At 48.5% G+C, this 13,710-nt stretch overlaps 1 protein-coding gene across 1 annotated transcript in view; it reads left to right on the top strand.

The window, feature by feature from the left end:
• LOC108798170 overlaps positions 1 to 13,710 on the top strand; it is a 193,101-nt gene that overhangs the window by 35,307 nt on the left and 144,084 nt on the right. Inside the window, 2 exon segments of the mRNA XM_018569902.1 lie at positions 8,450 to 8,961; positions 9,346 to 10,163. Coding sequence (XP_018425404.1) covers positions 8,450 to 8,961; positions 9,346 to 10,163 — 1,330 coding nt within the window.

Below are 13,710 nucleotides of genomic sequence, written 5' to 3'. Positions count from 1 at the left end.
GATAATACAATGTTTAATAATATATTTGAACATTTATAATAAAATAATGTACATTTATTACAACAATACATTTTTTAGTGACTGAACAATCCCCTCACTGTGATAGAAAGCTGTGTGGAGTCAGAGCCACCACTAGAGGGCGACCGTCTGCCGTGTGAGGGGAGGAAGTGTCCTCAGTGCAGGGGCCGGCGGCCATTTTGTTGGAGCCCGGAAGACCTTGAGAAAGGAATTTTAATACGGTAGCTCAAAGAAATTTCCTTGTGAGGCTGGAGGATGTGTGCCCAGTGAGGAGGAGGTAATAATGTGTTTTAGTTATGAGAGAAGGGGGTCCCAGCACTCCCTGTGGACTGGATGCTGGGGGATCATCACCTCAATAAATCATCATCTCCCTGCAAGTCCTCTGATGTAGATCATTAGATGGGGAGCTCTGTAGGGTGAATGAGGCTGGGTAATAGGTTGCAGAAAGCTGCAACTAGGAGGGGGGATAATGCATCACTCACCAGGGTCACGTCGTCACAAAAAAGGTGGTACAAAAAAGGTGGTGTTACCATAATGCACGTTGGAGAGATTTAGTAAATCTTTGGTGCAAAAAACTGGTGTACTTGGCATGTGCCACAATAACAGAGCAGATACACCTGTTTCAGGTCTTCCTGCACCACTTATGCCAGCTTCTGGCGCGCCATTTTTCAGCACGAGCGGCAAACGGACCCTGGGAGTTTTCAATATGGAAAGCTGCCGCAGATTCCCGCCAGATTGGATTGGGGCGTATGGGATGTAAATTGTCTGCGGTAACCTGGCAGACATGCCTGTGCAGCCTCTATATATGCAGTGACATCTTCTTTTCCTGCCTATATGTCTGGCTGGTAACCCCGGCAGGAGTGGGCAGAGGGAGGAGGAAGCAGCTCCAGCTCTCTATGTTGTTTCTGGCACACAACATAGAAAATGGAGCAGGTCGCTTCTTGTTAACAAAGGAGGATCTGCTCCATTTTCTCAGTTAAGAATAGTGGCGCTGTTGACCCATTCCCCGCCCATTGGAGATGTGTAGCTGCGGTACTGGAAATACCCATCCACAACTGATTGGACCAGAATGAGGGGGGTCATTCACAGTTTTACGCAGGCTTGGGCAAACTGTGTACACACCAAGCCCCCACACATCTGTAATGTCAACCAAAATACAGAGGTGCTCATTATTTAGATGAGCACCTCTGTATTAGATTAGCGTTGTATATGCGCATGTATATGCAACTCTAGTCCGGATTAGAGTTGTATATGCGCACCAGGATATATTTTATATACATTTGAAACTATTTAATTATGTTCATGTGAATTTTTGGGCCATCTCTTTTTTTTTAATGCACAGATTTCAACATACGGAGGAGCGGGATTATATGGAAGAACACAAGGATCTGTAGAAGGACGTCATGATGGAGAACCGGCCGCCCCTCACATCACCGGGTAAGAGGAGACTTTCATTTCTTGAGTATTGGGGATCCCCCTAGATACACACAACCTCTGATATAAGCAATGTATTCAGTCAGTGTGTGTGTTTCCTACAGATGGATCCAGGAACACAAATACCCCAGAGAGATGTCCCCGTCCTCTGTATTCCCAGGATTCCACACAGGAACATCAGGAGATCCCTCAGACCCATCCTCTGTATTCCCGTGATTCCACACAGGAACATCAGGAGATCCCTCAGACCCGTCCTCTGTATTCCCGGGATTCCACACAGGAACATCAGGAGATCCCTCAGGAAGATCAGGAGATCCCCCAAGATGACCAGGTAGATGGACCTGAGGGTCTTACCAAAGCAAATAACATTCTTCTTTTACTTTCAGTTAAACATCGGAGTTTGTTCAAATAATTTTTTTTGTGTGTGTCTTGTTAAGACTTTTGGCCTGATTGTGGTTAAAGTTGAAGATGAAGAAGAGACGTATATGATGGGTGAAGAGCAATGTAAGGAGGAGGCCGCCTCACCAGAGATGAGCACAGGTGAGGAATAAACACTAAATCCAGAAAAGAGTCCCAGATTCTCCTTGTTCAGTCACTACAACAATCTCTTCTTCTCCCCTCCCCCTCTGTCAGTAGACAGTAATGGGGGGACGGAATTTTTCTAGTGGGGGGAGTCAGGAGCCATCAGCCTCTATTAGACTCCGGCTCTCCTCCTCACATCATGTCATTGTGTGTTACCAGCCAAGAGATGTGACCAGTCTCCCCCACACACACTCTCTGGGGTCTCTTATACATCTCAGTACAGGGGGCTTCACTCATCTTTATTCACAGACCCCAGAAACTCCTTTGTCAGTAGACAGTAATGGGGGCACGGAATGTGTCTAGTGGGGGGAGTCAGGAGCCATCAGCCTCTATTAGACTCCGGCTCTCCTCCTCACATCATGTCATTGTGTGTTACCAGCCAAGAGATGTGACCAGTCTCCCCCACACACACTCTCTGGGGTCTCTCATACATCTCAGTACAGGGTCTCCCCCCCCCCACACACACTCTCTGGGGTCTCTCATACATCTCAGTACAGGGTCTCCCCCCCCCCACACACACTCTCTGGGGTCTCTCATACATCTCAGTACAGGGTCTCCCCCCCCCCACACACACTCTCTGGGGTCTCTCATACATCTCAGTACTGGGGGCTTCACTCTTATGGACCCCGGAGACACCAGAGATACTCCATGAGATGTCAAAGCTTTGGGTAATTCTGAGGCAGCCAGTTCAGTGCAATCGGGGAACCTCCTCAACCGTTTGTCATCTGGTAGGCCAACATGATTCATCTCCTGACACTGTTTTGACAGCCCAAGGACAGGCTAGCTGCCAAAGGTTGAGGACTACCTATTATAGACTTCCTGAAGCCATATATCTTATCGCGTTGTGTTCATATATTTGGTAAAATTATCGATTTACACCTCTTCTAATTGCTTAAGCCCAGTAGCGGAGTCAAGAGCCATAAGCCTCTGTTAGTCTCTGGCTTGGTCCTGGTGGACTGTTGCCGAAAAGTAATATGTAGAACAATAGTCAAATTTACCAAAAATAAGGGTCAGCTGAACCTAAAACCAACATGAGGCCATTAGGAGGGGCTCGCACTCTTCCTGCTGGATTTTGTATTCGTTTTCTATTATGGAGAATGTACCAGGAGGAGATGAGGTACACAACGGTGGGCAGGAGTACACCAAACTCTCAGGTGGTCAGGTACATATTTATGGCAGGGAGATCTCACTACTGGGGCCTCCAAGACTTTTTAGAGGCCGGGGGTTAAAGGAGCTTGTGAGGTTACTCCCAATGACTAAAACAGACTTGTGGACTGATCTTTTAAGCTCCGCCTTGATCCAGGCCCGGCCGAAATAGAATGATTGACTAGGCCGTATCAAAATGGCTGAATAACTATGAGGCAACTTCACATGCAAATACAAACAGCTCCAGATGCGTCTTCGGCATGCTTGCTGTAGCTTCTGATGCACATGGTGAGAAGCTCGCGGTGTGCAGTGACACCAGAGGAAGCCAGTCCAGGAGAGGAGCCGGTACAACTGTGGAAGGCCGGAGGTCGGATTTAAAATACATTTTGACTTTCCACTTACTTGACTATTTGTGTTTCCTACAGATGGATCCTATAACATAAATACACCTGATAACTATCCAAGTCCTCTGCATTCCCTGGACCTTTCCACGGAACATCTCAAGACTCCACCCGATGATCAGGTACTGGGGATTCAGGTGCTCAGCAAATAATGGTAGAAACCTGCAAAGAGCAATGCAGATTATGTCAGACACCCATTTACTGCAAACGATAGGCTATCTAATGGCCTTTTCCCATTGGGGAACTGCACCTCTTCCACCCAATGATGGAACCTCTTACCTTCCTCAGAACCAGCTTCTAAAATGCCAAGGGTTGCAATGGAAATCTTGTGTCTCTTTCTCCTGGTCCTGATATAGTATAAATGTGGTTCAGCAAAGATGGGCGCCAATCCATTCAAGTATGAGTGGTCATATTTGATCAATGCGACAAAACATCCAACGCGTTTCAGGGGCAAATGCATCCCCCTTCCTCAGGGCTTGGAACAATGAAGTAGAAACGTGAGGACTCAGGACAGTGATGGCCAGAGAGAACTTTGTGTTGTGTGGAGACAACTTTTCTGGAGTGTACGCTTTGCTAACGTCAGTTTACCCTGAGGGGGGTTGGCTGTGAAAAGCGTTGACTCTTTTGTCAATTGGATGGAATTATGAATTTTTTTAACCCCCGAAGGAACCTTTCGCTGCCAAGGCCTTTTTTTCGGTGTTCTAATCCACATTTTAGGCCTAAAGGTGACTTCAAACCCCCAAACATGATATATTTTCTGAAAGCCAATTCCTTGTAGAATTAAGTGGCGGCAGTTGCTAATTTTTATGTTGCACGATATTAGCGCAACTCTTTATCAAACCCACAAATTTAGTGAAAAATGCAATTAAGTTAAATTTAGTGCCCCAAAGCACAGTGTAATACTCATTTTGTTTATAAAAGATGAGGTTACAAGGAGTGAATAAATCCCCAACATGCCCAGGTTGAAAGTTGCGTGCGTCCGCCAAACGGCGGCGGCATAATCCAGTACCTCAAAAAGTCCATAGATGACGCTTGAAAAGCCCCCACAGGTCATCAGTTTATTGGCCCGAGAATTATATATAGTTCTCATATCTATCTCTATATTCCCTATCTTAAGCTCTAACTCTATATTTCTCTATCTCAATCTATATCTCTCTGTTTCTCTGTCTCTCTAACTCTATATCTAGTGTAATGTGAGGGGAATCCAGCAGGATCGCAGGACACAGGCTTTGCAAATAAAGTAACGTTTATTAACTTAAATAGCTTCACAGCAGCAAAATAAAAAAACAGTTCATCTTCACTGACCAGCTGGCCAACTCAAACAGCAACTCTTCAGTCCGCCAGTGTCACCTTTACACTTTAAATAAGCTGGGCTTCAGGAGCCAACCAATGACAGCTATGGGAACGGACGTGACGTACTACACGTCACTCCCGGTCCCATAGAACGGGGAGACCGATGAACGGACGTTCGCCAATCTCCTCCGCAGCTTCCCGCCGGCACCCAAGATGCCAATCCCGGGCCTGCAGGAGGGGCAGCGGAGCCCAGGAAACACGGCGGGGGTGTCGGGTGGGGGAGGGGACACTTTACCGGCCCGTAGAGGCGATCTGGCGACAGCTGCGTCGCCAGAATCCCTTCCATTGTAAAGCCGACAGTCGGCTGTACAATTGCAAACAGAGCAGGGGGTCTGTTTAAACGGGCCCGCTGCCAATGACTATGTACGTCACTGGTCGTGAAGGGGTTAAAGACTCTGATACTCTATTTGGTTTGGCACCGATAGTTTGTGGATCCACATTTGAGCCTTTTGGGGTATGGTTGGTGGGAAACCTGGAAGTTTAGAGTCACCTAACCGTATGCACATCTCGGTTCTGGTTAGAAGTGCGTTTTAAAGTGGCTCAGCTCTCCTATAAGTCCTATAAGCCAGACATTCCATTGACTATTACCACAGTTTGTATATCGGGGTCCGTGTCACTGTGCCTTTTAAAGGTGTGATAGGTGGAGCTGGATCTAACATACGGTCATTTTCACAAAGGGGGTGGAGTCTGGGGGTGGCTCCAGCAGCTGGTTGTTGTTGTTAATGGCCCATTGTGTATATGTGACGGGCCATTCATGAGATATTCCATTGATAAAACTCAGGGAGGTGCTTCAGTCAAAATCAAAGTGATTTAGAAGAGAAGGCGTGCCATACCAATGGTTAAGAGTCCAGCTGGATGTTGTACATGGCCCGGTGTGTATGTTACAGGCCATTCATGAGATATTCCATTGATAAAACTCAGAGCAGTGCTTTGGTCGAAGTGATTTAGAAGAGGAGTGCCATACCAATGGTTAAGAGTCCAGTTTTTATTTCATCATCAAATAAATATATATATACTGTATATAAGAAGCCAACTGGTTTTGAGGACACTAAGGAACCCCCTTCATCAGGGCTACAAGAAAACATACAAAGATGCACACAATTTATCATAATCTTTTAGGCCAAGCTTAGGCCCTCCAGCTGTGATGCAACTACAAATCCCTTCAAGCATTGCAAGGCTCTGACAGCCACAGGCATGACTCCCAGAGGCAGATGCATGATGGGATTTGTAGTCAAGCAAAAGGAGCACCAAAGCCGCACTCTGAGAGTCCAGAAATGTATTGTATTGATTCCACAAATGGCAGAGGCATAAGAAGAGAAGGCCAACACATTTCAAAGGTCCAACGATTCCCCTTCATCAGGGCTTAGGCAATTTCTTGGGAGAATCGAATGGGCTCTAGCTCAGGAGCTTGGGTTTGTATATGAAAGCCAGAAGCATGTAGTCAGTGAGGGTCACCGACAGTCTTGTTGTCTAACCGCACAACGATGAGATTCAGTTTGGTATTCTGTCATTTCAGGATGACAATCTGATTAAAGTTGAAGTGAAAGAAGAAGAGCAAGATGGGGAAGAGACGTCTGTCAGTGGTGATGAGCTGTGTAAGGAGGAGGAAATTCAAGTTCAGATCAGCACAGGTGAGTTATAAACACTAAATCCAGAAAAGAGTCTCAGATTCTCCTTGTTCAGTCACTACAACAATCTCTTCTTCTCCCCCGTCCTCTGTCAGTAGACAGTAATGGGGGGACGGAATGTGTCTAGTGGGGGGAGTCAGGAGCCATCAGCCTCTATTAGACTCCGGTTGCTGTGTCATATTTCACTCTCTCTGGCAATACTAAAAACTGTATGCACAGCACAGAATCTGTCCTTGGCATAGAATCCCTGCTTGCATATCCCTGGCATAGAATCCCTGCTTGCCTATCCCTGGCATAGAATCCCTGCTTGCCTATCCCTGGCATAGAATCGCTGCTTGCCTATCCCTGGCATAGAATCCCTGCTTGTCTGTCCCTGGCAAATAATCCCTGCTTGCCTATCCCTGGCATAGAATCCCTGCTTGCCTATCCCTGGCAAATAATCCCTGCTTGCCTATCCCTGGCAAATAATCCCTGGCATAGAATCCCTGCTTGCCTATCCCTGGCAAATAATGCCTGCTTGCCTATCCCTGGCATAGACTCCCTGCTTGTCTGTCCCTGGCAAAGATTCCCTGCTTGCCTGTCCCTGGCATAGAATCCCAGATGCCTTTCCCTGGCATAGAATCCCTGTGCTTGCCTTTCCCTGGCATAGAATCCCTGTGCTTGCCTCTCCCTGGCATAGAATCCCTGTGCTTGCCTGTCCCTGGCATAGAATCCCTGTGCTTGCCTGTCCCTGGCATAGAATCCCTGTGCTTGCATTTCCCTGGCACAGAATCCCTGTGCTTGCCTGTCCCTGGCATAGAATCCCTGTGCTTGCCTGTCCTGGCATAGAATCCCTGTGCTTGCCTGTCCCTGGAATGGAATCCCTGCTTGCCTATTGCTGGCATAGAATCCTTATTTTCCTGTCCCTGGTTGCCTGTCCCTGGCATAGAATTAGGGATGTACCGATACTAGTATTGGTGCCGATACCGAGTATTTGGGTGAGTACTCGTACTCGCCCAAATGCTCCGATACCTAGCACGAGTACTTCCTGTATCAGGAAGCCGGGCTGCGCATCATTACACGCTGCCCGGTTTCCTGATTGGCCAGGAAACGGCTCCATGCTCTCTCGTCACTTGTGATGACAGAGCATTGAGCCAACTTCCCGGCCAATCAGGAAGCCGGGTAGCGTACAATGACGCGCTTCCCGATTGGTCAAGAAGCTAGCAAATCCGGAAGCCGGGCGCCGTGTAATGACGCAGCGCCCGGCATTCTGAATGGCCGGGAAGCCAGCGTCATGCTCCCTCGTCATCTCATGAATCATAATATTAAGAAAGTGACCTTAAAGCATTAGTTTGTATTGCTTTAGAAAAAATGTGACCTGTCCCTTTAAGAAAAAGTATCGGTAATTGGTATCTGCGAGTACTTGATCAAAAGTATCGGTACTCGGTCGTAAAAAAGTGGTATCGGTGCATCCCTACATAGAATCCTTAGTTGCTTATCCCTGGCATAGAATCCCTAGTTGCCTGTCACTGCTTGCTTATCCCTGGCATAGAATCCCTGGTTGCCTATCCCTAGTTGCCTGTCCCTGGTTGCCTATCCCTGGCATAGAATCTCTGGTTGCCTATCCCTAGTTGCCTGTCCCTGGTTGCCTATCCCTGGCATAGAATCCCTGGTTGCCTATCCCTAGTTGCCTGTCCCTGGTTGCCTATCACTGGCATAGAATCCCTAGTTGCCTGTCCCTGGTTTGGTTTATAGAATTATCCTAACAATTCTCTTTTTTATTTCTAGTGGGTGAGACATCGTCGTCTTCTGAACCGATCTCTTACCATAGGACTCACATGAAGTTGAGGCCATATTCTTGTTCGGAGTGTTCTAAATGTTTTTCCCGGAGAGCCTACCTTATTAGACACCTGAGGACTCACACCGGGGAGAAGCCCTACTCCTGTTCTGAGTGCGGGAGATGTTTTGCCCAGAGTCAAGATCTCATCGCACATGGCAGGACCCACACCGGCGAGAAGCCGTATTCGTGTTCAAAGTGTGGGCGACGTTTTGCAATTAAATCCACCCTGGCCCGCCATAAGAAAGTCCACACAGGAGACAAACCGTATTCCTGTTCGGAGTGCGGAAGACGCTTTCGTGAAAAATGGAACCTTCTTATCCACGAGAGGATTCACTCACCTCGGAGTATATTTACCTGTTCGAAATGCGGCGAATGCTTCAACCGGAGAGCAAACTTGATCGCGCACCGAAGATCTCACACGGGAGCAGGATCACATTCCTGTCCTGAGTGCGGGAGAAGTTTTTATTTTAAGTCACGACTTGCCGCACACCAGAGAACGCACATGGGGGAGAAGCCGTATACGTGTTCTGAGTGTGGGAAAGGTTTTAGATGGAAAACAACTCTCCTCAAACACGCGAAAGTTCACACGGAGGAGAAGCCGCATTCCGAACATGGGAAATCTTCGGATCTTGCTAAGCATCAACAATCTCAGTCGGGGGAGATGCGCTTTTCCTGTTCGGAATGTGGGAAGCGTTTTCCTTTTAAATCCCGCCTTGTTGTCCATCAGAGGGCTCACACGGGGGAGACTCCGTATTCCTGTTCAAGGTGTGGGAAAAGGTTTTGTTGGAAATCAGGGCTTATCAAACATGCAAAAGTTCACTCGGGGGAAGAGCCGGATCCTGAACAAGAGGCAGCTCAGCAATCAGATTTGGATAAACATCAAAGATCTGCAGGGGGGAAGCCATTATCCTGTTCAGAGTGTGGGAAGTGTTTCTCTGTTAAGTCTCGTCTTCGTGTACATCAGAGAACTCACACTGGAGAGAAGCCATATCCGTGTTCGGAGTGCGGGAAATGTTTCTCTGCTAAGTCACGCCTTCTTATACATGAGAGAGCTCATACAGGGGAGAAGCCGTATGCATGCCCAGAGTGTGGAAAGCGCTATGTGGATAAATATCTTCTTCAGCGGCACCAAAAAAGCCATGCCATTGTTAAGCCCTTTTCATGTCCTCAGTGTGGGAAACGTTTTTTAGAGAAATCCAGCCTTATCAATCACGAAAAATTTCACGCAGGGGAGAAGCCATACCCCTGTGTGGAATGTGGAAAATCTTTTCTCATAAAAGAGAGACTTATTAGACACCAGATGAGTCACACTGGGGAAAGGCCCTTCCCATGCCCCGAGTGCGGGAAGTGTTTCATGCAGAAATCCGATTTTGTCAAACATTTCAGATCTCACACGGGGGAAAAGCCGTTCCCGTGCCCCGAATGTGGAAAATGTTTCGCCAGAAAAGATAGACTCAGCAGACATCAGATGATTCACTCCGGGGAAAGGCCGTACTCGTGTTCCGAATGCGGGAAAAGCTTTATCCAGAAAGCAGACTTTACCAAACATCAGAGATCCCACACGGGAGAGAAGCCGTTCTCCTGTTCGGAATGTGGGAAATGTTTTTCTTTGAAGCCATCTCTGATCAAACACGAAAGAGTTCACACGGGGGAGAAACCGTATTCATGTTCGGAATGTGGAAAAGGATTCGCCGACAAGATTACTTTCAACAGACATCAGAAAAGCCACGCCAGTGACAAGCCGTTTCCGTGTTCTGAGTGTGGGAAAAGTTTCCTGTGGAAGTCGACCCTTTCCAAGCATCTAAAGACTCATACCAGGGTGAAGTCATAGTCCCATTCCAGTCTGGGAAGGGTCTTCGTAAGATGTCGGCTTGACCATATTTGTAGATCTTTTTCTTTTGTGACTTGTCCGCCATATTTTCAGATGTCCCGCGTCGTATATTGTTACAAATCCTCTGTGAACAAAAAAAAACTATGAAATTATGGCACACAAAAAAAGTGCACGAGGCTGCTAGACCCTCTACCGGGAAAAAAAGGGGTCACAATATCCCTGAACCCTCCGAGGCGCTGACTGAGGCAAAGCACTTTAGTCCACCAAGCGGTGAAGCCAAGAGCACCCCGACCCTTAGGGACCAGCCAAAGATGGTCCACCAAGTGCTTGGTAGAAGCTCTCCCGAAGAGTGGGGGAAAGACCTCTGAAGGCAGCAGATCCCCCAACATCAGGGCAGGGCCCCGAAAGACTTGCACCGTTCCTCATCGGTGAAGTGAAACACGTGCCAAAAATTACGTGCCAAGTTCAAGACATGGCAGGCCTTGGGGCCCATATAACATTTCTCCAAAAGGCCTGCCTAGGAGGCATGTGCAAGAAAAGCATATAGGTCACGTGACCAAGTGCCAGCTTCCACACTGTGGGGTCCCAATCCCATTGTGTTTCTTTGGCACGCCAACCCCGGGTGGCACATCACCGGAAGCTCCTTGCTCTTCCAGCTCCTGGCCAGACAAGGGCCCATTCCTACCAGAAGATGGTAGCACCGGATGGTTTCTACCTACAACTGGGGACAAGCCGGGCCAGAAACAACCCCGGAGCCTCCACCAGCACCCACCGATTACTCCGGGGAACACTAGACTGTCATCCTCCGCTTCAAGGATCATACCGTTCTTTCCTAGAACAGATACTACACTCGATCTTACCCAAAAGGCCAAACGCTCTGTGTATCACATGTATGTCCGTACGACACCTCCAAGCCAAATCCTGAACTCACTATGACCTCCTAACCATGTAGGTCGTTGAAGCAGATCTAAACCCAATCGCTAAAAGCTCATAGACATTCTAACATGTTACTGTGATATCGAAAGTTGTTTTCGTTCTACGTAAATTTCCGTTTTTATTAAAAAATATACCTGGTGATCCAGCGGCGGATCTGCGAATTGTGTTTCCATGATGTCACATGACACCCAGGTGAAAGGGGCCGTTTTTTTATGTCCCAGGATGAAAGGAGGTTTCATCTAAAACTGGGAAGGGGATTCTCGAGCAGGGGCGTGTCACCCGGAGCGGATACCGAGTGACACGTCATCACGCATGCGAGCCCATCTTTGTGATACCTGCCGGCGGCCATCTTGGTGATGGATGCCAGTAGAGAGAGGAGGGTAGGATCAACCGGCGGGATAAGGGATGTCGCCGGGTCCCCTCCTCTCTCTCCTGCAGCTGTTGAGCTCTCGGGTCCATGACTGAGTGTCCGACTCTTCAGAGGGGGTATTGAAGAACAGTATAACCCCCTGCACTCCTTACAGCATCTCACAACGATGGTGCTCGCAGTGATACTCACGCATGGCGCCGTGTGCACATCAGACCGCAAATGAACAGGAATCGCCAGCAAAATGTACATGTCGCAATAACCATAACCGACATTTCGGGGGTCACAATGTAACCGGTTACATTGTCGGTTATGGTTATTGCGACATGTATGGTGACTTGTCCGATTAAATGGACTTTATCATTCGAGCATTTTCCACCGAGTGCTGGTGCTTTCTGTTCATTTGCTCTTCAGAGGGGGTGACACCAAAATGACTGACAGTCATTTTGGTGTCACCCCTCCAATGGTGTCACCCTGGTGCGGGCCACCCCCCCCTTGTGACGCCACTGGGACTCCCTTCCCGGGGTAGTGGTATCATCTGAGAATATGGAGTAGTTACTTCAGGATGGTTTCCTCAGTGAGCACAATATACGGGGTATAGGTACTCCCAGTGACTCACACGTATACACACACACATACTCATAGGTTGAACTGGATGGCCTGTGTCTATTTAACCTTAACAACCCTGGTTGCGAATCCCAGCCAGGTCACAGTCTGCATGTTCTCCCTGGGCTTGCGCGGGTTTCCTCCGGGTACTCCGCTTTCCTCCCACACTCCAAAGACATGCTGGTAGGTTACATGGCTCCAGTCTGAACGGGCCCTCGTATGTATCCATGTGAGTTAGGGAAATGACGCAGCACATTACACAGTGCACATTCACATCAGTCCCCCCCCCCTCAAGGAGCTTACAATCTACGGTCCCTATGTGACATGCATACCGGGCCAATTTACCTACCTCTTTGGAGTGTGGGAGGAAACTGGAGTACCCGGAGGAAACACACGCAAGCACAGGGAGAACTCCTTACTGCCAACGTATGGTATACGGCGGCGGCAGCGAAAGGGTTAAAGCCCGAGCGATTTTTAAGCTGATTAGGCAGCGGCTGTGATCAGACAATTCTAGAGCAAGTGCATATAGACAGGAAGTGGCTGAAAGATTGGAGATAAATGGGTGCATACAATGAATAAACAACCATGGCAACTGTACCACACGCAGTGCCATCTAAATGAATCATGTAGCCAGCTCCACGTAAGAGAAAAGGTAGTCCACTCCCCTTTCTGGTAGCCCGTGTATCCTACTTTCCCAACGTTGCTGCCTCCTCCACTCTCTGGCATATGACACTTCTGATTCCCCTATGCCAGGGGTGGGCAACTCTGGACTGTGCTTTTAACTACCAATCCCAACATGCCTCTGGGATTTATGCCTATAACTGGCATATGCCTAGGGCAGGCATTGGACGAGGATCACCAGGAGACAAGTCAAGGTTCAGGGCAGGCAATGGACGAGGATCACCAGGAGACAAGCCAAGAGTTAAGGCAGGCAATGGACGAGGATCACCAGGAGACAAGCCAAGGGTTAGGGCAGGCAATGGATGAGGATCACCAGGAGGTAAACCAAAGGTCAGGGCAGGCATTGGGCGAGGATCACCAGGAGACAAGCCAAGGGTTAGGGAAGGCATTGGAAGAGGATCACCAGGAGACAAGTCAAGGTTCCGTTCAGGCAAAGGACAAGGATCACCAGAAGACTAGCCAAGGGTCAGGGCAGGCATTGGGCGAGGATCACCAGAAGACAAGCCAAGGGTCAGGACAGGCATTGGGCGAGGATCACCAGGAGACAAGCCAAGGGTCAGGGCAGACATTGGGCGAGGATCACCAGGAGACAAGCCAAGGGTCAGGGCAGGCATTGGACGAGGATCACCAGGAGACAAGCTAGGGGTCAGGGCAGGCATTGGATGAGGATCACCAGGAGACAAGCCAAGGGTCAGGGCAGGCATTGGACGAGGATCACCAGGAGACAAGCTAGGGGTCAGGGCAGGCATTGGATGAGGATCACCAGGAGACAAGCCAAGGGTCAGGGCCAGCAGCGGACAAGGCCAAAGGTCGGCACACAGAAATGGCAGATATCCGATGAGCACAACGACTCTGTTTGTCACATGGCAGGCCAGAGGTATTTTGTCGAAGATAAGTATACAAATAGG

Source organism: Nanorana parkeri, unplaced genomic scaffold (assembly GCF_000935625.1).
Source record: "Nanorana parkeri isolate BGI_ZX_2015 unplaced genomic scaffold, ASM93562v1 scaffold1424, whole genome shotgun sequence".
Taxonomy (NCBI): Eukaryota; Metazoa; Chordata; class Amphibia; order Anura; family Dicroglossidae; genus Nanorana; species Nanorana parkeri.
The sequence above is the reverse complement of the archived record's forward strand: the minus strand, read 5'-3'. Positions and strand labels throughout refer to the sequence as shown.